The sequence below is a fragment of the Uranotaenia lowii genome, chromosome 1, assembly GCF_029784155.1.
Source record: "Uranotaenia lowii strain MFRU-FL chromosome 1, ASM2978415v1, whole genome shotgun sequence".
Classification (NCBI taxonomy): Eukaryota; Metazoa; Arthropoda; class Insecta; order Diptera; family Culicidae; genus Uranotaenia; species Uranotaenia lowii.
Window position 1 is genome coordinate 105000550 of NC_073691.1, and position 25785 is coordinate 105026334.

General features: G+C 38.8%; 2 protein-coding genes across 2 annotated transcripts; one reads left to right on the plus strand and one right to left on the minus strand.

The window, feature by feature from the left end:
* Positions 1 to 10905: 10905 nt before the first annotated feature.
* LOC129737735 (uncharacterized) lies at positions 10906 to 14344 on the minus strand. The gene is made up of 3 exons (XM_055728894.1): positions 13204 to 14344; positions 12548 to 12931; positions 10906 to 12467 (listed from the first exon to the last, which is right to left on the minus strand). The coding sequence occupies exons 1-3, from the start codon at positions 14342 to 14344 to the stop codon at positions 10906 to 10908; spliced, it is 3087 nt and encodes a 1028-aa protein (XP_055584869.1).
* Positions 14345 to 24792: 10448 nt separating this feature from the next.
* Positions 24793 to 25785, plus strand: LOC129737736 (uncharacterized). The gene has a single exon (XM_055728895.1). It carries the CDS (start codon positions 24793 to 24795, stop codon positions 25783 to 25785), a length of 993 nt encoding a protein of 330 aa, XP_055584870.1.

Consider the following 25785-nt stretch of genomic DNA (forward strand, 5'->3'; position numbering starts at 1 on the left):
GGTCGGGGGTCGTGCGAAAAACCTTGAATTTTTTGAATCACGCAAAATTTTCAACTTGAAAATTTTTCGGGAAAAAATCATTTTTTTCGATTTTTTTCTGGTCGGGGATCGTGCAAAAAAACTTGAATTTTTTTAATCACGCAAAATTTTCAACTTGAAAAATTTTTCGGGAAAAAATCATTTTTTTAGATTTTTTCTGGTCGGGGGTCGTGCGAAAAAACTTGAATTGTTTGAATCACGCAAAATTATCAACTTGAAAATTTTTCGGGAAAAAATCATTTTTTTCGATTTTTTCTGGTCGGAGGTCGTGCGAAAAACCTTGATTTTTTTGAATCACGCAAAATTTTCAACTTGAAAATTTTTCGGGAAAAAATCATTTTTTTCGATTTTTTCTGGTCGGGGGTCGTGAAAAAACTTGAATTTTTTGAATCACGCAAAATTTTCAACTTGAAAATTTTTCGGGAAAAAATCATTTTTTTCGATTTTTTTCTGGTCGGGGGTCGTGCGAAAAACCTTGAATGTTTTGAATCACGCAAAATTTTCAACTTGAAAGTTTTCGGGAAAAAATCATTTTTTTCGATTTTTTCTGGTCGGGGGTCGTGCAAAAAAACTTGAATTTTTTTAATCACGCAAAATTTTCAACTTGAAATTTTTTCGGGAAAAAATCATTTTTTTTAGATTTTTTCTGGTCGGGGGTCGTGCGAAAAAACTTGAATTGTTTGAATCACGCAAAATTTTCAATTTGAAAATTTTTCGGGAAAAAATCATTTTTTTCGATTTTTTCTGGTCGGGGGTCGTGCGAAAAACCTTGATTTTTTTTAATCACGCAAAATTTTCAACTTGAAAATTTTTCGGGAAAAAATCATTTTTTTCGATTTTTTCTGGTCGGGGGTCGTGCGAAAAAACTTGAATTTTTTGAATCACGCAAAATTTTCAACTTGAAAATTTTTCGGGAAAAAATCATTTTTTTCGATTTTTTCTGGTCGGGGGTCGTGCGAAAACACTTGAGTTTTTGAATCACGCAAAATTTTCAACTTGAAAAATTTTCGGGAAGAAATCATATTTTTCGATTTTTTCTGGTCGGGGGTCGTGCGAAAAACCTTGAATTTTTTTAATCACGCAAAATTTTCAACTTGAAAATTTTTCGGGAAAAAATCATTTTTTTCGATTTTTTCTGGTCGGGGGTCGTGCGAAAAACCTTGAATTTTTTGAATCACGCATAATTTTCAACTTGAAAATTTTTCGGGAAAAAATCATTTTTTTCGATTTTTTCTGGTCGGAGGTCGTGCGAAAAAACTAGAATTTATTGAATCACGCAAAATTTCAACTTGAAAATTTTTCGGGAAAAAATCATTTTTTTTCGATTTTTTCTGGTCGGGAGTCGTGCGAAAAAACTTGAATTTTCTGAATCACGCAAAATTTTCAACTTGAAAATTTTTCGGGAAAAAATCATATTTTTCGATTTTTTTCTGGTCGGGGGTCGTGCGAAAAAACTTGAATTTTTTGAATCACGCAAAATTTTCAACTTGAAAATTTTTCGGGAAAAAATCATATTTTTCGATTTTTTCTGGTCGGAGGTCGTGCGAAAAAACTAGAATTTATTGAATCACGCAAAATTTCAACTTGAACATTTTTTGGGAAAAAATCATTTTTTGGGAAAAAATCATTTTTTTCGATTTTTTCTGGTCGGGGGTCGTGCGAAAAACCTTGAATTTTTTGAATCACGCAAAATTTTCAACTTGAAAATTTTTCGGGAAAAAATCATATTTTTCGATTTTTTCTGGTCGGGGGTCGTGCGAAAAACCTTGAATTTTTTAGATCACGCAAAATTTTCAACTTGAAAATTTTTCGGGAAAATATCATTTTTTTCGATTTTTTCTGGTCGGGGGTCGTGCGAAAAACCTTAAATTTTTTGAATCACGCAAAATTTTCAACTTGAACATTTTTTGGGAAAAAATCATTTTTTTCGATTTTTTCTGGTCGGGGGTCGTGCGAAAAACCTTGAATTTTTTGAATCACGCAAAATTTTCAACTTGAAAATGTTTTGGGAAAAAATCATTTTTTTCGATTTTTTCTGGTCGGGGGTCGTGCGAAAAAACTTGAATTTTTTGAATCACGCAAAATTTTCAACTTGAAAATGTTTTGGGAAAAAATCATTTTTTTCGATTTTTTCTGGTCGGGAGTCGTGCAAAAAAACATGAATTTTTTGAATCACGCAAAATTTTCAACTTGAAAATTTTTCGGGAAAAAATCATTTTTTTAGATTTTTTCTGGTCGGGGGTCGTGCGAAAAAACTTGAATTGTTTGAATCACGCAAAATTTTCAACTTGAAAATTTTGCGGGAATAAATCATTTTTTACGATTTTTTCTGGTCGGGGGTCGTGCGAAAAACCTTGAATTTTTTGAATCACGCAAAATTTTTAACTTGAAAATTTTTCGGGAAAAAATCATTTTTTTTCGATTTTTTCTGGTCGGGGGTCGTGCGAAAAAACTTGATTTTTTTGAATCACGCAAAATTTTCAACTTGAAAATTTTTCGGGAAAAAATCATTTTTTTCGATTTTTTCTGGTCGGGGGTCGTGAAAAAACTTGAATTTTTTGAATCACGCAAAATTTTCAACTTGAAAATTTTTCGGGAAAAAATCATATTTTTCGATTTTTTTCTGGTCGGGGGTCGTGCGAAAAACCTTGAATGTTTTGAATCACGCAAAATTTTCAACTTGAAAGTTTTCGGGAAAAAATCATTTTTTTCGATTTTTTCTGGTCGGGGGTCGTGCAAAAAAACTTGAATTTTTTTAATCACGCAAAATTTTCAACTTGAAAAGTTTTCGGGAAAAAATCATTTTTTTCGATTTTTTTCTGGTCGGGGGTCGTGCGAAAAAACTTGAATTGTTTGAATCACGCAAAATTTTCAATTTGAAAATTTTTCGGGAAAAAATCATTTTTTTCGATTTTTTCTGGTCGGGAGTCGTGCGAAAAACCTTGATTTTTTTGAATCACGCAAAATTTTCAACTTTAAATTTTTTCGGGAAAAAATCATTTTTTTCGATTTTTTCTGGTCGGGGGTCGTGAAAAAACTTGAATTTTTTGAATCACGCAAAATTTTCAACTTGAAAATTTTTCGGGAAAAAATCATTTTTTTCGATTTTTTTCTGGTCGGGGGTCGTGCGAAAAACCTTGAATGTTTTGAATCACGCAAAATTTTCAACTTGAAAGTTTTCGGGAAAAAATCATTTTTTTCGATTTTTTCTGGTCGGGGGTCGTGCAAAAAAACTTGAATTTTTTGAATCACGCAAAATTTTCAACTTGAAAATTTTTCGGGAAAAAATCATTTTTTTTAGATTTTTTCTGGTCGGGGGTCGTGCGAAAAAACTTGAATTGTTTGAATCACGCAAAATTTTCAATTTGAAAATTTTTCGGGAAAAAATCATTTTTTTCGATTTTTTCTGGTCGGGGGTCGTGCGAAAAACCTTGATTTTTTTGAATCACGCAAAATTTTCAACTTGAAAATTTTTCGGGAAAAAATCATTATTTTCGATTTTTTCTGGTCGGGGGTCGTGCGAAAAAACTTGAATTTTTTGAATCACGCAAAATTTTCAACTTGAAAATTTTTCGGGAAAAAATCATTTTTTTCGATTTTTTCTGGTCGGGGGTCGTGCGAAAAAACTTGAGTTTTTTGAATCACGCAAAATTTTCAACTTGAAAATTTTTCGGGAAAAAATCATTTTTTTCGATTTTTTCTGTTCCTCCCGACCAAATTGAAAATTTTTCGGGAAAAAATCGTTTTTTTCCGATTTTTTCTGGTAGGGGTCGTGCGAAAAACCTTGAATTTTTTGAATCACGCAAAATTTTCAACTTGAAATTTTTTCGGGAAAAATAGTTTTTTTCGATTTTTTCTGGTCGGGGGTCGTGCGAAAAACCTTGAATTTTTTTAATCACGCAAAATTTTCAAATTGAAAATTTTTCGGGAAAAAATCATTTTTTTCGGTTTTTTCTGGTTCGTGCGAAAAACCTTGAAAATTTATCGGGAAATAATATTTTTTTTCGATTTTTCTGGTCCGGGGTCGTGCGAAAAACATTGAATTTTTTTTAATCACGCAAAATTTTCAACTTGAAAATTTTTCGGGAAAAAGTCATTTTTTTTCGATTTTTTCTGGTCGGGGGTCGTGCGAAAAACCTTGAATTTTTTGAATCACGCAAAATTTTCAACTTGAATTTTTTTCGGGAAAAAATAATTTTTTTCGATTTTTTCTGGTCGGGGGTCGTGCGAAAAACCTTGAATTTTTTGTATCACGCACAATTTTCAATTTGAAAATTTTTCGGGAAAAAATAATTTTTTTCGATTTTTTCTGGTCGGGGGTCGTGCGAAAAACCTTGAATTTTTTGAATCACGCAAAATTTTCAACTTGATAATTTTTCGGGAAAACTCATTTTTTTCGATTTTTTTCTGGTCGGAGGTCGTGCGAAAAACCTTGAATTTTTTGAATCACGCAAAATTTTCAACTTGAAAATTATTTGGGAAAAAATCATTTTTTTTTTTCGATTTTTACAGGTCGGGGGTCGTGCGAAAAACCTTGAATTTTTTTAATCACGCAAAATTTTCAACTTGAAAATTTTTCGGGAAAAAATCTTTTTTTTTCGATTTTTTCTGGTCGGGGGTCGTGCGAAAAACCTTGAATTTTTTGAATCACGCAAAATTTTCAACTTGAAAATTTTTCGGGAAAAAATCTTTTTTTTTCGATTTTTTCTGGTCGGGGGTCGTGCGAAAAAACTTGAATTTTTTGAATCACGCAAAATTTTCAACTTGAAAATTTTTCGGGAAAAAATCATTTTTTTCGATTTTTTCTGGTCGGGGTTCGTGCGTAAAACCTTGAATTTTTTGAATCATGCAAAATTTTCAACTTGAAAATTTTTTGGGAAAAAATCATTTTTTTCGATTTTTTCTGGTCGGGGGTCGTGCGAAAAAACTTGAAGTTTTTGAATCACGCAAAATTTTCAACTTGAAAATTTTTCGGGAAAAAATCATTTTTTTCGATTTTTTCTGGTCGGGGGTCGTGCGAAAAACCTTGAATTTTTTGAATCACGCAAAATTTTCAACTTGAAATTTTTTCGGGAAAAAATCATTTTTTTCGATTTTTTCTGGTCGGGGGTCGTGCGAAAAAACTTGATTTTTTTGAATCACGCAAAATTTTCAACTTGAAAATTTTTCGGGAAAAAATAATTTTTTTTTTTATTTTTTCTGGTCAGGGGTCGTGCGAAAAACCTTGAATTTTTTGAATCACGCAAAATTTTCAACTTTAAATGTTTTGGGCAAAAATCATTTTTTTCGATTTTTTCTGGTTGGGGGTCGTGCGAAAAACCTTGAATTTTTTGAATCACGCAAAATTTTCAACTTGAAAATTTTTCGGGAAAAAATCATTTTTTTCGATTTTTTCTGGTCGGGGGTCGTGCGAAAAACCTTGAATTTTTTGAATCACGCAAAATTTTCAACTTGAAAATTTTTCGGGAAAAAATCATTTTTTTCGATTTTTTCTGGTCGGGGGTCGTGCGAAAAACCTTGAATTTTTTGAATCACGCAAAATTTTCAACTTGAAAATTTTTCGGGAAAAAATCATTTTTTCGATTTTTTCTGGTCGGGGGTCGTGCGAAAAAACTTGAATTTTTTGAATCACGCAAAATTTTCAACTTGAAATTTTTTCGGGAAAAAATCATTCTTTTCGATTTTTTCTGGTCGGGGGTCGTGCGAGAAAACTTAAATTTTTTTGAATCACGCAAAATTTTCAACTTGAAAATTTTTCGGGAAAAAATATTATTTTCGATTTTTCTGGTCGGGGGTCGTGCGAAAAAACTTGAGTTTTTTGAATCACGCAAAATTTTCAACTTGAAAATTTTTCGGGAAAAAATCATTTTTTTCGATTTTTTCTGGTCGGGAGTCGTGCGAAAAACCTTGAATGTTTTTAATCACGCAAAATTTTCAACTTGAAAATTTTTCGGGAAAAAAACATTTTTTTCTGGTCGGGGGTCGTGCGAAAAAACTTGATTTTTTTGAATCACGCACAATTTTCAACTTGAAAATTTTTCGGGAAAAAATAATTTTTTTTCGATTTTTTCTGGTCGGGGGTCGTGCGAAAAAACTTGAATTTTTTGAATCACGCAAAATTTTCAACTTGAAGATTTTTCTGGAAAAAATCATTTTTTTTCGATTTTTTTTTTGGTCGGGGGTCGTGCGAAAAACCTTGAATTTTTTGAATCACGCAAAATTTTCAACTTGAAAATTTTTCGGGAAAAAATCATTTTTTTCGATTTTTTCTGGTCGGGGGTCGTGCGAAAAAATTTAATTTTTTGAATCACGCAAAATTTTCAACTTGAAAATTTTACGGGAAAAAATCATTTTTTTCGATTTTTTCTGGTCGGGGGTCGTGCGAAAAAACTTAAATTTTTTTAATCACCCAAAATTTTCAACTTGAAAATTTTTCGGGAAAAAATCATTTTTTTCGATTTTTTCTGGTCGGGGGTCGTGCAAAAAACCTTGAATTTTTTGAATCTCGCAAATTGTTCAACTTGAAAATTTTTCGGGAAAAAATCATTTTTTTCGATTTTTTCTGGTCGGGGGTCGTGCGAAAAAACTTGAATTTTTTGAATCACGCAAAATTTTCAACTTGAAAATTTTTCGGGAAAAAATCATTTTTTTCGATTTTTTCTGGTCGGGGGTCGTGCGAAAAAACTTGAATTTTTTGAATCACGCAAAATTTTCAACTTGAAAATTTTTCGGGAAAAATTAATTTTTTTCGATTTTTTCTGGTCGGGGGTCGAGCGAAAAACCTTGAATTTTTTGAATCACGCAAAATTTTCAACTTAAAAATTTTTCGGGAAAAAATCATTTTTTTCGATTTTTTCTGGTCGGGGGTCGTGCGAAAAACCTTGAATTTTTTGAATCATGCAAAATTATCAACTTGAAAATTTTTTGGGAAAAAATCATTTTTTTCAATTTTTTCTGGTCAGGGGTCGTGCGAAAAAACTTGAAGTTTTTGAATCACGCAAAATTTTCAACTTGAAAATTTTTCGGGAAAAAATCAGTTTTTTTTTATTTTTTCTGGTCAGGGGTCGCACAGTAGGCCAGGAACCACACTTTTGCGGTCAAAATTGACTGCAGGCCGGCATTTTCGCTATCTATTGATGGATTTGAACTAGTTCAATTTTTCTCCGCAATGTGGCGCCAAAATTTAACTTTTTACAGAAGCAAGATACAGGCATGGTTTCATCTACAAAGTTGTTTATTATACCTTCAACATCAACTTTGTAGAACATTGTTAAGCTCTATGTTGTGAACTTACCTTGCAAAAATAATAATATAAGAAAACCTTGCAAAAAATTGGTTTTTGCACCTATTTTTGTTTTTAGCTATACAATACCTCAAATTTCCTCAGAATTCGATTGGAATAGACTCAAATGAGATATTATAGTGGAAAACTTTTTCCTTTCGCAGAATTTTTCTGTCAAAATCCCAAAAAATAGGTTAAAATTATACATTTTTCAAATTGCAATAACTTGCTTGCGAGCAGTTTGGCGCAATTCATTTTTTGAGAAGTGACAGTTGTAATTATGATCTCACTGCATGTAAAAAATGTCGGTGGGTTCTCGTGGGTTCCTTGCCAAATGATTCAATATAGTTGGGTGATTTTCAATACAAATTCACACATTTTAAGACCTTTTTCAAAGAAAAACTTCCGCATTTCTCGTAGAATTTTGTCGTTTCATTATTGCTTTAGTCCATCGCGATGCTTATTTAAGCGATTGAGCACATTTGGTCAAATTTATCGAAATATAAAGAAATTTAAAACTGTTTTTTTTAAATAAGTTTGAAAAATATTATTTTTACAAATTTGATTAAATGCGCGAAAAATGTGCTGAATTATTTATTCAAGCATCGACTCAACAAGCAATAGATTCATCCAATAACTAAACGATAAAAATTCGACTTTCCTACGAGAAATGCGGAAGTTTTCTTTGAAAAAGGTCTTTAAATATGAGAATTTGTATAGAAAATCAACCAAATATATTAAATCATTTGGCAAGGAACCCACGAGAACCCACCGCCATTTTTTACATGCAATTAGATCATAATTACAACTGTCACTTCTCAAAAAATGAGGTGCGCCAAACTGCTCGCAAGCAAGTTATTGCAATTTGAAAAATGTATAATTTTAACCTATTTTTTGCGATTTTGACAGAAAAAATCTGCGAAAGGAAAAAGTTTTCCACTATAATATTTCATTTGAGTCGATTCCAATCGAATTCTGAGGAAATTTGAGGTATTGTATAGCTAAAAACAAAAATAGGTGCAAAAACCAATTTTTTGCAAGGTTTTCTTATATTATTATTTTTGCAAGGTAAGTTCACAACATAGAGCTTAACAATGTTCTACAAAGTTGATGTTGAAGGTATAATAAACAACTTTGTAGATGAAACCATGCCTGTATCTTGCTTCTGTAAAAAGTTAGATTTTGGCGCCATCTTGCGGAGAAAAATTGAACTAGTTCAAATCCATCAATAGATAGCGCAAATATAGTCAAGTAACTTTGTCGAAGATATCGATGAGCTACAACGAAGCCTCTGGCCTGCAGTCAATTTTGACCGCAAAAGTGTGGTTCCTGGCCCACTGTGGGTCGTGCGAAAAAACTTGAATTTTTTGAATCACGCAAAGTTTTCAACTTGAAAATTTTCCGGGAAAAAATCATTTTTTTCGATTTTTTCTGGTCGGGGGTCGTGCGAAAAAACTTGAATTTTTTGAATCACGCAAAATTTTCAACTTGAAAATTTTTCGGGAAAAAATCATTTTTTTCGATTTTTTCTGGTCGGGGGTCGTGCGAAAAACCTTGAATTTTTTGAATCACGCAAAGTTTTCAACTTGAAAATTTTTCGGAAAAAAAAATTATTTTTTTCGATTTTTCCTGGTCGGGGGTCGTGTGGCAGCGGCCTAAAGAATACTGCCACTGGGATACTGGTCCATGTCGTACAAGGCGACTTATCCAGTACTTCCCAGATATGTTTATCTCATATTTCTGTCTATTGGAAATCAATGAGGCTGTATCTGGGCGGGGGAGAAAATAGGTCAAGGTCAATTATTGCATGCAGAGTTCAGAAGTTTTTCAAGTTCAAAACATTGGTAGAAAATGTTTTGAATCTGAATCAGTTTTAAATTCTTGCTAGTATTTTTTTAACCTTTGTACGTATTTTCTCTCGAGAAGGATATGCCAATAGTGCATATGTAGTACATGCATTTGCACAAGCTGTATTCTTCCATATTTTCTCGTTTTACCAATTTGAAATATGATTTTTCATTTAACTAATCTCTTTGCTCTCCTAGTAACTCCGTTCAATAAAATCTCTTCACAAGTGTTCAAATGTGAATCGCAAACGCATCGCTTACGGTCCCATTGCTTTTGGCTATCTGTTAATATTAACGGATTTGAAATCATAAAAGAATATGATCTAAATAACATCAGTTATATCTGTTACGTCAAGCGCAAAATTAATGTATTTTCCTTTTAATGGACCAGTATTCAGTCCCTTCTATCTTTGGATTGGTAACAGAATTTCTGGAGGTAAATGTCCTTTCATATAAAGATATTCAATTGTGAAAATTGCGTCATGGTTATTCGATCATTCAAGCCGTACAAATATCGTTTCCGTGGAAAAAATTTCAAAAAAAAATATATTTTTTAGGTTGCCAAAATGCTTCAATATTCCCTATTAAATCAAGTTTTTGATCAAAACTTGTATCGCATGTCGACAGTCATATCTGTTTCATCTAATATATGTCACTTCTCTTGTATTGACACATGTTCCCTTAGCTTTAGAATGGTTATAGTGTTAAGAAGAGTCAAAGCTCCTTAAATATCGTACTCTGATATTTCGTATCATACGTCAATCCTGGTTCTGGAATCCACTGATACAGCTTCGTGCAGTTTGGTTCAAATTTGGCGTCACAGAAGCTCATTGTAGTCGTCTAACCAGAGCGCTAACTGGTCAGTTAAATAAAAATATATAAAATCAAGACCTTGTGCTCTGAATCTCCTAAATGGTTAAGCTTTGATTCAGAGGTACTATTGTATAAATATTTACCTATATTTACCTTCCACTTAGTGTGTACATGTCCCTCTTTTGCCCGACTTCATTTTTTTTTTAATGTATGTCAGAATTTAACAAAGAAAGTTTAAAAAAAAGTTCTAATTTCCAATACTATGATTAAAACAAAGCTTCATTGTGTTCGGGACGGGTTTATGGGTTTGCGGGTTTTCGGGATGGGCATTCGGGGTCTGCTTATCACTTGGATTGCGGGGCGGCAGATGATCGCACTTCAAGTGGGAGCCAATAATAGTCGGGAGCACCAAGTATGGGCAAATGGTATCTCACGGGTAAATGTCCACTTTGACGAACGGGTGACGGTAAATCCACTATTGGATCGTCCACAAAACGCTTAAAAGGCACTTGCGCCGATTTCGGGGGATAAATACACGGGTTAAATTACTTATTTAAAGTATTTTTCGGGAGCGAAGTAAAAGCGCGTGATCGTCTTCTGACATCTTGCTTGTATTCTATCTTAATGATGATCGTTAGGTTGGTACAATAATTATGGTGGCACGGAAGTAAAAAGGAAAGCACAAAAACGCAAATTATTATTTTATGGCACAGTCATAGCTCGATTTGATACCTAACATACCGGCCACCTTTGAAATAAAGATATTTCAAACTAATTGAATCTCCTGCTTAACACACTGCTAGGCTTCAGGTACTCATCGCGCCGTCTGGATTTCTCTGCCAATATTGTTTCAACAGCTGGTGATAGTTGCGTTGAGTTTTCGGGTTGTCACGCACATCGGGTTCGGGAAGCGGGCATATCTATTTACGCACCAAAAAGTGCGCGGGCGAAGCGGTTGCAGATCATTGACTGCTTGACATCGTACGGTGCATCGGAAAGCCTCAGCCGGCCACCAACGCGAATCAGGCCTTCGGAATCGAGAAAGGGTGAAAGCAAACGAAGTTGAGATTTTGCTTGGACTGGCTGCCCCTTTCTCAATGCTTGAAGTTCTTCGGGAAAAGCGGCAGCTTGAACGAGCTTTGTTGGAGAAAGCTTTGCTCGTTGGAGCTCACACACGGCGGGGACTGAATCGGGAACGGGCTGCTTTCGGGGATGGGCATTGTTGAAACAGCGCAAACAGTAGGCAACCTTGCGCAGCAGCTCTTGATACGACGAAAACTTATCGAACATGTTGTGCGGCGCAACCACAGCACTCAGAATGGTCGTCGTTTTTTGTTCGATTTCTTCGGGGGAAGCACAACGGGTAGGGACTGTTTTCGCCAAGTTGATACGGGATCGAAACGCCAAGTGGGAACGAATAGTTTGTTGTCCGCTACCAATGTTTCTCTTTGTCGGGGGTTGATCACTCGGGGAAACGTTGACGTCGAGTCGGAAAATATCGGCTTCGGGCTCCCAGCATATGCCGAGAGTTTTGATCGTGTCTTCAGGATCGAGCTTCAGCGATGATTGTGTGCCCAGTAGCTCTGATGGAACATCGGCGAGAACTTTCAGAGAGTTTGAACACCACTTACGGAAACAAAATCCACCACGAAGCATCAATTGATCGAGCTCAGTGCGGAGAGCGACGGCGGCCTCGACGCTGCTGGCGCCCGCAATCAAATCATCCACATACACACTTTTTCGCACAGCAGCGGAGGCGTTCGGGAAGTGACGGCCTTCATCTTCCACCAACTGCAACAAAGTTCTTGTTGCCAAAAACGAAGATGGGTCGAGACCGTAGGTGACGGTGCGGAACTTGTACGATCGGACGGGTTCGTCGGGATTGAAGCGCCACAGAATGCGCTGAAAGCATCGGTCCGATGGGTGCACCACAATTTGGCGATACATTTTGGCTATGTCCGCCACCAACGCTATCGGGTATTTTCGGAATCGGATGATGATCGTCAGCAGCTCGTCTTGCACGACTGGGCCAACAAGAAGAGAGTCGTTCAGCGAGTGGCCGGTGCTGGTTTTGGCTAAGCCGTCGAACACGACTCGAACTTTTGTCGTCGAACTGGACTCCTTCACGACGGGGTGGTGAGGGAGATAGCAGGATTTTACATTTTCCGATTCGAGGGGAACCAGATCCATATGGCCAAGATCGATGTATTCTCTCATGAAGTCGTGATACTGACTCTTGAGATCGGCGTCCTTCTCCAGCCGTCGCTCGAGCCAGGTAAACCGACGGAGAGCAGCACCTTTCGATTCTCCCACCATCTGCTCGAATTCGGGGTGTTTCGGGACGCGCACAATGTAGCGCCCAGAAGAGTCACGATCGGTTGTATATCGGTAGTAGTTCTCGCAGTTCTGCTCATCGATAGAATAGTCGGATCCACCAACATCCTCTATCTTCCAAAACCGGGAAAGTAGTTCTTCTACGGGAACAACTGTCGCCACATGACAAGTTGCGTAGATTTTTGATTGGCTTGTTCGGCTTTCATGTTGAACTTTCCAGTTGCCAGCCAACCGAACACTGTTTCGGCCAGCAATGGGCCATCTGCTACAAGCTGGAAGCGACCTGGCTTCAGATAGGCATAGAAATTAGCAGCACCGATAATCATGTCTATTTTGCGCGGTGTGCCAAAATCTGGATCGGCGAGAGCGAGATTTTTGGGGATTTTCCATTGGGCAACCGAGAAGGGAATTGCGGGGGCGTCACTGGTTACTTTCCGGAAGACGAGAAAATCTAACATCTCGGAGAAATCGCTCACCCGAGATCTTATTTCGGCTTGAATTTCAAATTTTGCACTTGTTGAGGTACCATCTACACCTCGCACGTCGATGTTAACCACCTTACGGGACAAACGCAGTTGCTGACACAGTCTCTCGCTGATGACGTTCGGTTGAGAACCTGTGTCCAGCAAAGCACGGGCTAAGTGTTGATGACCATAGGCGTCGACGACGATTAGCACTACTGTGGGTAGCAGCACACTCTCACGGGATGGTCTCACGACGGGATTCGATGACACAGTAGGTTGCGGGGTGATTGCGACGGCAAGTGAGTTGACATTCTCGGGGCGGGACGGGTGGATTCAGCTTGACCGAAGTGAATCATCGAATGGTGGCGCATTGAGCAATGCTTGCAAGAAAATTTCGACGGGCACGATCGGGCGAAATGATCACTTCGGAAGCAGTTGGCACACAGTTTCTTTTCGGTCACTATTTTAGTCCGGCCTTTCGGGTCCAAGCTGTTGAAAACCGGGCAGTTGTAAATGCTGTGCCTTTCTTTCTCACAAGCTGGGCACATCGGGTAGCTTTTCGGGTAACTTTCGGAAACGGCATTCGAACTCAAGCGCGATCCTGGTTCGCGCTGAGGAAAATTTTGAGCGACGGGTTTCGTTTGGCTAGACGTTGGCCGATTGATCATGATCGTCTCCATGATTCGGGTTCTCTTCTGCAAAAATTCGATCATGTTGTTGTAGGTTGGATGGGGATCACCGGCAATGGATTCCTCCCAGGCGGTGAGCGATGCGTCATCCAGCTTATCCTCCAAAAGCTCCATAAGGATCGAGCTAAAATAGATCACGGGTTCTCCGAGTTGCTCCAGAATCTTCGTGTGCCTCTGGAATTCGTCGACGATTCGATGAAGCGCATCCACCGAGTTGTTCGGGATTTTGGGATACTTGAGCAGGGCTCGGATGTGCTTTTTTCGCAGAAAAGTCGTGTTCGAGTAACGGGTTACCAATGCCTCCCACGCAACAGAGTAGTTGTTGGCGGTGATGGTAATCGACTGGATTAAATTAGCTGCCTCACCCTTGAGGGCAGCGCGAAGGTAGTGAAATTTCTGGACGCATGAAATTTCCGTCGACGAATGTATCATCGACACGAACGTGTCGTGAAACGTCAGCCATGGATTGAAATCGCCATCAAATTCGGGTAGCGTGATCGTCGGGAGTTTAATGTTCGCAAGATGGGCGGGGGCGGATGTTTCATTTGCAGCATAGGATGTCGATGCAGTGGGCCCAAACGATTCCGGGATCTTGGACGCTAGACCAGCTTTGACCCGGAAATAAATAGATTCGGTTTTGCTTCGAATCTCTAGGTTTTTAGTTTCCGCATCCTCCTCCTCGTCAAGCTCCTCGCAGTCCGTCTGCACTTCGTCGAACGATTCCCACAGTTTTTCGAGACGCTCCAAGCGGTATCGCACTTCCCCTTGGTGTTGGTCCTCGACGTATTGATGCAGGAACTGTTCCATACGGTTGATTCCGGCAATGATATTCGCCCTTTTCAGCTTCCTGGACTTCAGCTTCTTGTCGTCAACCATTCTGCCGACGATTATCCGGTAGCAGGAAAGTTGATTCGGAGCTGGTCAACTAAAAAGGTCGAAAAAAGACCAAGAAGTACCGCAAAAGGCGATGGTATTGGATTGGAGAGGTACTCACCTGGTACCTCTACAAATGAGGCCTTTGGTTTTAATAAAATAATCCGGAACGAATGGCAAAAGTATTTTGCCAACCTCAATTGTGAGGTTATGATGATGACACGCGGTTTCGCAGCGGGACGGGTCGTGATCCTGGTCACGGCACCAATGTTCGGGACGGGTTTATGGGTTTGCGGGTTTTCGGGATGGGCATTCGGGGTCTGCTTATCACTTGAATTGCGGGGCGGGCAGATGATCGCACTTCAAGTGGGAGCCAATAATAGTCGGGAGCACCAAGTATGGGCAAATGGTATCTCACGGGTAAATGTCCACTTTGACGAACGGGTGACGGTAAATCCACTATTGGATCGTCCACAAAACGCTTAAAAGGCACTTGCGCCGATTTCGGGGGATAAATACACGGGTTAAATTACTTATTTAAAGTATTTTTCGGGAGCGAAGTAAAAGCGCGTGATCGTCTTCTGACATCTTGCTTGTATTCTATCTTAATGATGATCGTTAGGTTGGTACAATAATTATGGTGGCACGGAAGTAAAAAGGAAAGCACAAAAACGCAAATTATTATTTTATGGCACAGTCATAGCTCGATCTGATACCTAACAATTGCTTAAAAATCCCAATTTGGATAGGCTAAATGCCAACTTTGCCATTATAAAATCGTTTATTTGCCCTCATTGTAGCATCCTGGTTAGAACATTTTCTGATCATTGTAAACTCAAATCTCCTGAATTTTGTAGTTGTGAATCAATAATATATGATTCTTTTTAGCTCATATATGCCTGTTTTTCGTTTGCTAGAAAGCTTTTATGTACTCTCGCCTATCCTGTTATAAGGGTATCTAATTCTAAGAATTTAAACTAAAATAACAATCTGTCATTTTTCACCCAATGTGGCTACAAGCTTCACTGCTTCAAAATCCCTATGTGGATCGGCTTTATACTCTAAATATTTATTTATTTTCTAATCCTTTTATGGTTTTCAGGTTTCTCAGGTATATGATGAAATCTGTAAAAAAAAAAGGCTAGGCACAATTTTCCCGTTTGTTTGGATAACGTGCCGCTATCAAGCCTACCCCTTTTCTGAAGGAACCCACGAGAACCCACCGCCATTTTTTACATGCATTTAGATCATAATTACAACTGTCACTTCTCAAAAAATGAGGTGCGCCAAACTGCTCGCAAGCAAGTTATTGCAATTTGAAAAATGTATAATTTTAACCTATTTTTTGCTATTTTGACAGAAAAAATCTGCGAAAGGAAAAAGTTTTCCACTATAATATTTCATTTGAGTCTATTCCAATCGAGTTCTGAGGAAAATTGAGGTAATGTATAGCTAAAAACAAAAATAGGTGCAAAAACCAATTTTTTGCAAGGTTTTCTTATATTATTATTTTTGCAAGGTAAGTTCACAACATAGAGCTTAACAATGTTCTACAAAGTTGATGTTGAAGGTATAATAAACAACTTTGTAGATGAAACCATGCCTGTATCTTGCTTCTGTAAAAAGTTAGATTTTGGCGCCACCTTGCGGAGAAAAATTGAACTAGTTCAAATCCATCAATAGATAGCGCAAATATAGTCAAGTAACTTTGTCGAAGATATCGATGAGCTACAACGAAGCCTCTGGCCTGCAGTCAATTTTGACCGCAAAGTGTGGTTCCTGGCCCACTGTGGGTCGTGCGAAAAAACTTGAATTTTTTGAATCACGCAAAATTTTCAACTTGAAAATTTTTCGGGAAAAAATCATTTTTTTCGATTTTTTCTGGTCGGGGGTCGTGCGAAAAACCTTGAATTTTTTTAATCACGCAAAATTTTCAACTTGAAAATTTTTCGGAAAAAAAAATCATTTTTTTCGATTTTTCCTGGTCGGGGGTCGGGCGAAAAACCTTGAATTTTTTGAATCACGCAAAATTTTTAACTTGAAAATTTTTCGGGAAAAAATCATTTTTTTCGATTTTTTCTAGTCGGGGGTCGTGCGAAAAACCTTGAATTTTTTGAATCACGCAAAATTTTCAACTTGACCATTCATACGTGATGTTGTTACAAAGAAAACGCCTCTATTTTTATATATAAGAAGTATTTAGTTGGGGAATTGAGCGGAGATGCATTGATCGGTTAAATTACCGGTGTATAATTCTGCCTAAATGATGTGAATGAGCTCGCCGATGGTTGTTACTAGCGGAGTGACAAAATCAGGTGATTTTAGCAAACCCTACAAGAAAAGTTTCCAACAAAGAGTTGGAGTAATCAAGTGGAGATTGTTCATTATTGGGTTTATGGAAAAACGAAGAAAGCGTTGAGTGTGAGCTTTGATGAAGAGAGCGTGTGATCTACAGCATCCATTGGCGGAGGAGGTGTTAAAAAGCGAAAGTTTACTTTTCATAGGATGGTGAGTCGTTCTCAATCCCGCTATAGAGTTGTTTTTGACATTTCTTACGCACACTTGCTGAGCGTGTACAGATGAGACGGGACAATTAACCTCAAAAACTCTCGGTACAAAAAACGGGCAGCCGGCCGACGCACATGGTAGTTTTTGAGGTTGATTGTCCCAATACTGAAAAATGTTGGTGAAACAACCAGCACAATATCACGAACACTACCAGCGGCGAATAGGACTATAGAGTATTTCCTGAGACAAATTGTGGTACACGCTCGAATATGTTAAACCATTAATGCCTGAAAAATAACCAGAATCGAAGTTTTCCTGGGTTAACTCGTTTTATGAGTTTTCAGTGAAAACTCATAAAATGAGATTTCAAGAAGAACTTGCATTATGGTTATTTTTCAACCGTTTACCAAATCTAGAAAACGGTTGAGAAATAACCGTTTTTTAAGGAAAAATCAAAAAGATGCATTTCTTTAAGAATAAAAAGTACTTTTTCTAAGAATTTCATTTTTATTGCGTGAAATTAGAAAACTTAAAGTATTTTACTTATTATAATTATTATTTGTTCAAATCCATCCGGAAAAGTATCAGCATACATTGAACGTTATGCAATTGTCACAACCAGGTTGGAGCTGACTCGGATTTGAACATGGGTCATAATGAAACCCCGAACATTTTGGAACCGATTTTGTACTCTTCGCACCTACCAATGTGTTTTGTGAAAACTTTCTGATCATCATCGCAATATAACCGGGATTTTAAAACCAGCTCGGTATTCGAAAGTTTTTCGGAATTGCTCTCCGATAATCCCTGCTATGAGAAACTGCCAGGTCGTCTTACGGAATCTGGGCCAAATTGGCAGTACCATCGTTCCTGAAATGTGAGCAAGCTTTCAATTCTTAATTAGAAGATAACTGCGGCATATTAGTTGAATCCGATAGTAATCTTAACCTGTCATAACGTACCTGTACGCTCCTGAAACATCCTTAAATTATTATCCCGCATCCAGGTCGTCAATATTCGTATCCGGACCTTACTTTTTGAGGCAGCTGGATTTTCCTAATATCTTTTACCGATAGTTTCTGAGCCACGGAGGAAGAAAGAATGTGGTATTTTTATTCCGGAGAATGAATACAGGAATCAGTTGCTCAGATTCGCTGGAAGTAGCTTCCGCCTGAACGTCCGGTCGAAAATAATTTCTAACCTCTCCCCTTGGAATTGTCCGGAACGACACTGAAAATGAGGTTAGTAAAAATCGCAAAACAGTTGAGGAAAATAATGTAGTTACCTGTTCTTGACTACCATTTTCAAAGTTCCTATTTAGCCTGCGGTATCCCGGTAGCATCTATACTTTTGACGTAGAATTACGTCTTACGGCAACACTATAGGGGGGCAAATTGAAATTCGCGAACGGATCTCGCGTCACGAAAAACGTCTCTTTACCAGACATCTTTTCCGTACATCATTTTGGGTCGGCAATGTGTTGGTACACCAATACTAATAAAGCGCAAATACAAATTGGTGCGCAAAACACCCGAGCGAAAAAAAACCCAAACTGCACTAGATCCGAAGTTATAAAAGAGCTATCGATGCGCCGTCGCAGTTTCATTTGTCATTTCGTCTTCACATAGTGAAGATCGCCGCTTCAAGCCGACTTCTTTCCAGTTGCTGCTGATTTAGGCCTTTCCTCATATGAGCCGTGTTGCTGCTACCCAGCCCAGCGAGATCCCCAGCACCCACTGCTGCCTAGCCAAGCCCAGCAAATGCTCGCTTACTCATACGGGCCCCTGCCCATGTTGCAGTGCAGCTTAGACTTTTCCTGCGCGGTGCGGCATAGTACGTGTTATGAAATCGTGGATCTGCCTCTGCTGTCGCTGCTGTTCGGTCTTGGCCCCGCTGCCTCAGCGTCTGCTTGAGCTACTGCTGTGGCATCGTTCTAATCCTAGCCCCGATTACCGCCTATGTATTAACATGCCTCTGCCCATGTCACTGTTCCTACAGATTTTTCAGCGCGGATAGTGGCATAAGATCAAAATGTTTTTTGTCTTCTGGGTTCAGAAAGATCAATCAAAAATCAGTTCAGTAAAAGGTAATTGAGTAGCCGTTTTTCTGCTACACCAGGAAGAAAATACACTCGTCTTCCAAAAACGGGTGCCGAGGCGATGAATGGCAAATTTAGATCCAACCAAGTAAGCGATGATTTTGCTAGAACGAATATTCAGAAAACCCCGGGATAGCAACAACAAAAACTCGTAGTGTTCGAGGAGGAAAAAGTTGATAAAAAGGCGGCAATTTCCCCTTCAGCAGCTCATTTTAAGATTGAGTTTTATACCTTGCGGTCGCAATTAAACGTCCGACCAAAAGATGAATGTGGGTCAGCTTTCACACAAAATTACGTGCCTACGCATTTCAAACGTACTAGAAAGGCTTTTTATTTACGCTGCTGAACCAAAATGATTGCCTTTATCCTCCCATCTACTATTGATTACAGGGAAATTTTCATTTAAATTGACAATCACTTCACTATCTTACGGACTGTCGTCTTTTTCTGTGAACGTTACACAATTTTATACTTCACGAGAAACTATGTATTTTTAAAATCCAATTCAATTGTCAAGATTTATACAGTGGATAAGATAGGCTTGCGTAATTCTACGTATTACGGTCGTGTTTCGTACACAACCTCTTCAACTTTTTTTATCCAAAAACGCTGGTATCAGAACTGCAACAATTGATTCCCTGGAACCGGACAGTTATTGAACATACGAGTCGAATTGAAGAAAAACACATTGGCGGCACGCTCACAAAAGAAACAATATTCGATTTTTTTAACGCTTGAGTTTTTAACCATTATTTTGGTTTTCACCAGTACTTTGAGAATGATTGAAATTTAACAAGTTAGGCCGGAACAAATTTCAAATCCTTCTTTTGTCACTCGGAGTTGGAACATCGCGAGGGGGGGGGCAATAAAAAATAATGCGAAAAACAAATAAATTGTAATAAATTGCACGAAAACTTGAATGCAACCAAATTGCATACTATATTATGGCATAAAACCTATAAATAAAGTATTTTTTTTATCGAAAAATTTAATATAATTAAAATTACAAAATGTGAATTAACTTCCATCTTCCAAAATTTGGTTCTTGGTCTTGTTATCTGTCGGATATTTGAATTTTTATTTGAAATTTACTTAAAATACTTCAAACTTTATTTATTACCCCCTTCGGGATTTTGGAAATTTCGAAGGGAGGGGGGGGGGGGAGACAAAAGAAGAAATTGATATTTGTTCCAGCCTTATTCTGGTTTAAAAACAACAATAATCGAACTTTTCAGACGAAAACCGTAAAACGGTTAATAAAAACTCGAAAATGGTTATAAGAAAATGAGCGTGTAGAATAGCTTTTTGTTTTTGTTTTGAAAAATGTAAACACCAACTAGTCGCCATTTTGATCTTTGATGATAAGCACTGTTCAATGCTTTCTTTTAAAAACTTCTTTAATTAAAAACATCAAAAAACGTTCATGTCTCAACTAGTTATGAATTTACAAGTCATTAATCAACGAATTTATATGCTCCTCACCAAGGTGTGCTTGCAAAACTACTACAATTGCATTGCCAATATCATATCGTTACTATCTGGTCATTGAACATACGTAATGTTGTTGTTATGTTTACCCTACCACGATATGCCGAGAAAATGTAAACATGAGGAATCAGCTGTTCGTCTGACAAGTGGGGAAATGCCTTATTCCGAACCTTTTCTTCAAAGCGCCGTCCCGGGCGGACATGGCATTGCCACTGTAGCCGAGCTGAATGGGGCTAGAGATGGGCAAAACGTCTCATTTCAATGAGCGGCTCAGAGCCGTTCGCTCAATTCAATGAGCCGGATCATTTGAGCGGCTCAAAATTGAGCCGTGTCACGCAGCTCAACACTGGGGTCGTTCACATACCACGTGGTCAACCTAACAAGCCAGCGAATAATATGATTATTTATAAATTTCAATATTTTTCTCATATAATATAAAAAATGTTTATTCATTTTTCAAACCTGAGGTTTTCTAACTGTAAAAGGATTAGATTTAGGCAAAATAAAGATTTCGAATCTGTTCACGTGGACATCAGGACAGACAGGAGTTTTCCAAATGTTCACTCTTGTCCACGTAGGAGCTGGTCAAAAATCGCATTTTTCTGTCCACGTAAATAGTATCAGAACGAGCTCATTAAATCAAAATTTAACTGCGGTTCGCAACATCTAATTATAAAAAAAATGACTGGCAGCTCAACACAAGCATTTTAAGCTGCAGTTCAATATTCGAATCTGTGTTGATCTGCGAGTCGCGGATCTTTTTAATAGAGCCACGGTTTTTTGGTTCAAATAAGCAGTTTTTGGTTCTTAGCCCATCAAATTACTGGCAACATAGACTGAGGAGCGAAGAACAGCAGAAAGCTGTTCGATCGTTTTCTCGAACAAAAGGAACCGTGATGGGAGGTGGTTCAAAAAAGAGTCGAAAAACGGCTCGGAAAAGAACGGCTCGAAAAAGAACCGCTCAAAAAAGAACCGTGACTCGCTCAACTCTGGTTCACAATCTGAACAGCAAAAGCGGAGTATGGAGAGCCGTTCAATTTGATCAAATGAACGGCTCGGCCCCCATGCTCTGATCGGTACTTTTTCGAGCCGTCCTGTTGCTCTTTTTTAACCACCCACCACCCACCTCGGTTCTTTTGGTTCGGGAGAGCGAACGAACGGATTTCTCAACGTTGCCACATCTAAATCTGTACCGCTCATCGAAAAAATCTTTTTCATCAGTACCGAAAACTCAAAAATCTGTGTTCGTTTACTACTCGAATCCCTTAAGCACCCCACCGATAGGTGGCTGATTACAGCTACCAACAAACGGCTACCAGCATGCAGCATCTTCGAAATCATCCTTTTTCGTTTAACGGTAGCAGAATAATAGATATTAAGCGCGGCAAAAACTGTCTTGGACAGCATCTTATCACCATTTTAAACACTTTGTTATCAGCCCTTGAATTGTATAAAACTAAAATCAGAAAAGGTGAAGTGATACCCGCGTAGATGATAATTGTAAATTAGCATAAGTTAGCAATAAATACCAGTTAAATACAGTGCAGTTTAGTTTCCCTAAAATACGTTGGTTTTACTGTGCTGTAAACTGAAAATTGCTTAACAAGAAAGTGAACTCTGGACAATAAAATCCCACCCAATGAAATCCCCCCAAACGGTACTCGATTGCAAGTGGACATCCTAAGGACTTACCCAGAACCAGTGCAGCTATCGAACAATTGGTCCTTCGAACCGGATCTTCGGGAATTTCCATTCGAAGTGTCCCGAGGAAGGCCTAAGGTAGGCCATGAACGCCAAAGGATCCAAAACTCCCAATTTCGCCATTGCAATCGAGGTTCCCCAAGTGCAGTGCGCCATTTTGAATTGGCGTCGGTTTATCCCAAGGAAGGCGTAATTTATTGAAATACAAGGCATTCACTCTCTGAATGCACAGGTGAGTGCATTTCCAATAAATTTACCCCTCTATCCAAGTACTGCTCTTGGTTTCTATGACTAGATATCTCCATCTACGACGTCGCTGAGACTTCCTACCATCACGCATCACTTCACCGAAGGAGCATCCGTACAAGCGGATCACGATTCCCCAACTCCCAATCATCACCAAGGAACTATCAAGGGCCCCAAGCGCTTCCCATCCCATCGGAGGAACAACCCAAACATCCCCGGAAAACGCATTCCCAAAAACACCCGAAATTGAACTTCGTTTTCCCCACAATTAAACTTCCTTCTTAAACACGTGCCTCCAGCATCAATTATAACCGCCATTGTAGCAGTTTGTTCGAGGAGCATCTTTAAAGATTATACAAGGCTCGAATTAAGAGCCAGCAGGTAATTGGCTCTCCAAATAATTTACTCCTCACAAACGGTGCTACTTTTATCACTTTTTTCCGAGATTCAACGATGCCGACCAAGCCGAAACCTAAACCGCTGAAGGAACTCCAGGTCAAACTTCGAGGTCTACACGTGTTGTTGCGGAACGCAATCGGTGGTTGCGAGTCACTGGTTTATGACGTCACCAAATTTCCAAACTGCGATCCACAACTGAGGCAAACCAAGAGAGAGAACCGAAAGATCCCTTGAGAGTGGCTACAGCATCCCTATCTTTACTCTACGAGAGCAACACAACATCATCATTATCATCCCAATCGCTCCCAACAGAGTGCGACCGAGAATGATCATCATCCGAGGGGGAGGTGAGAAACGATCAACACATGAGGGGGAGGTGGGGTGATAGCCCAGAATCCACCCAACCAGAAGAGAGTTCTGCAACCAGAAAATAATAATAGATTAAGCTAGTTACTTTTTATTATTACCTTTTTGTCATTCTAAAGATTTCGAAAAATGCGCCAAAGAAGGCATTATTAGAAGAACAAAATTTAGCTAGGCTTGAGCAAGATCAGAATTCAACTGTGCTCGAAGCGAACAGATCGATGGCAATTTTTTAATAATTAATGTTAGAGAATAGTTTAATATACTTTCTAGTTGATAGCCTTTAAATAAAATGAGTTTTTGTTAAGAAAATAAATTGCGTGTAAATCTAATTCGTGCTATTGTTATTGCCAAGTTCGATCGAGAAAACTTACCCGAAATCGCCGTTTAATCGAACGACCAAGGAGGTCAATTGGGTACCCTATCCACCCTACAGTCCACTGGATATTCGAAGGACCGAGGACCAGCTTAGCTTTTGGCCAGGAGGGAAGATTTTGGCCACGGAGGAACAATTTGATCCTTCAACCCGGATAAACAACGTTGAAACGATTCCACGGAGGAATCGTTAGGCTCGCTGTCGCATTGTGGTCGTGATCTCATCAACTCACTCAGTGATATCTCACCAACAAGTTGGGATCATCATCTCACCACACCATATGCACTCTGGTTAGCACGAATTTGGATCGGATTTTCACGCACAATTCATCGCCTTGCAACGGAGGACAATTCCAGGCGGAATTCCTGGTTTCACAGGTAAAATACACACAAATATATGTCCAGCCGTTGCTTGGACCCTTTTCGGTTACTACACCACTTCTATTTTCCCTGCCACACATCATCACTAAACTCACCGTCATCATCGTCATCGACGACGACGTCATTGGAAGCCCCAAATTGAGAGTAGCATTTAATTGCTGCAAACTGTCATTCATCACAACATTCATCACAACATCGATTTGTGATTTTCGGAAATTCGCGGAATTCGGATTCACGGAATTCACAACTCTGGAGACCTTTTTACACACGTTCACGAGCCTGACGACCGGTTGAGACGAGACGAGGACACCGCACGAGTTTTCCGTTAAGGTAAATAAAAAAACTACACCTCGTATATGTCTAGCCGAAGCAAGGCCTTGATCGATACTACATCCAACCCTTTATGAATTCTCGAACAACAATCATATGTATGAATCTGTGAGCAACATCTGTGGAACTTATTGAACCAAAAGGAAACATCCATAAACAGCGCATCGATTTGGAAAATTATTTTATCGTATTTTCCGAGGATTTTAATTTTGGAATTGGAGATTCGGCAGTTGTTCTTCTTAACCTGCCGCTCAACATATTTTTTTGTTCAGATTAGTTAGAACAGTATATGTTTAGTCGAAGTTTGAAATATTCTGCATACTACATCTACTATTTCGATTGCCTCTCATGAACATTGGTGCCCTGGACCGCGAGCAAATAATATCAATAAATTAAGCTCGATTGCAGTCGACAGACATTTACCTGTAGTGGAGTCGCACCGGTTGTTCCGGTAGGTTAGTAGCACTACAGTATATGTCCTTCACGAAGCTAGGCATAAAGATCCAAATACTTACGCTCTCATTCAATTTCTGTCAACTGCGAGGGAGTTTAACGGTTCATCATGCCCGGGCCATCACAAGGTACCAAGAAGTCGGTGACGTTCAAGATTCTGCAAGTCAAACTTAAAGGCTTGCAGGATATTTTCGACAATATTTTCAAGTTCGTGGAATCGCTGCATTCAGCTACTGTGTCTGCCAGTGATGTGAAAGTGCGTTTAGAAAGAATTGATGAATCATGGGAAAATGTCAATAGTGCCATTATGGAGTTGGAGGTTCATGACGACTATGATGCTGCCGAGTACGACTACGCCCAGGATCGAGCAACGTTTGCTGACCGCTTCTACACCGCGAAGGCCAGGTTGATGGATAAGGCGAGACAGTTGGAAGACAGAATTTCTCTGAACTCTACGATTGTTGGATTGGAAACTTCGCAGCACCCTACCGTGGAGCATGTTCGTTTGCCGCAGATCAAGTTGCAGACTTTCGATGGGAATGTCGACGAATGGCTGAGCTTCCTTGATTTGTACACTTCGCTGATACACTGCAAACCTGATCTACCTGAAATCGAAAAATTCCACTACTTAAAGGGATGTTTGGCAGGTGAAGCAAAGGCTTTAGTCGACCCCTTTCCTATCGCCAGGGCCAACTATCAAATTGCGTGGGACCCGATGACGAAACACTATAACGATAGTAAGCTGCTTCGACGTCGACAGGTGCAAACTCTTTTCAATCTACCAACCCTTGCGAAGGAATCTGGAGCGGAGCTGCAATCATTGCTAGAGAGCTTTGAAAGAGCAGTGAATACACTCGACCAACTGGTAACGCGAGTCGATTATAGGGACTTGCTTCTTCTGTACATCTTGAGTTCACGATTAGATGCAACAACACGCCGAGGCTGGGAGGAGCAGTCGTCGTCCAAGGAAAAGGATACACTTAAGGATCTGACGAAGTTTATCCATGGCGCGTTCGAGTTTTGGGTTCACTTCCGGTCAAGCCGGAATCGAAGGCTGATTTCCCGCAGTCGTCAAGGAGACGACAAGTACCAACCAAGATAA

Coding starts and splice junctions, on each gene's coding strand:
- LOC129737736 (XM_055728895.1), top strand. CDS start 24,793: ATGCCCGGGCCATCACAAGGTACCAAGAAGTCGGTGACGTTCAAGATT.
- LOC129737735 (XM_055728894.1), bottom strand. CDS start 14,344: ATGGTTGACGACAAGAAGCTGAAGTCCAGGAAGCTGAAAAGGGCGAAT. Junction 12,932..13,203: donor GTGTGCCAACTGCTTCCGAA/GTGATCATTTCG, acceptor TGCTGGACACAG/GTTCTCAACCGAACGTCATC. Junction 12,468..12,547: donor GCTGGCCGAAACAGTGTTCG/GTTGGCTGGCAA, acceptor ATGTGGCGACAG/TTGTTCCCGTAGAAGAACTA.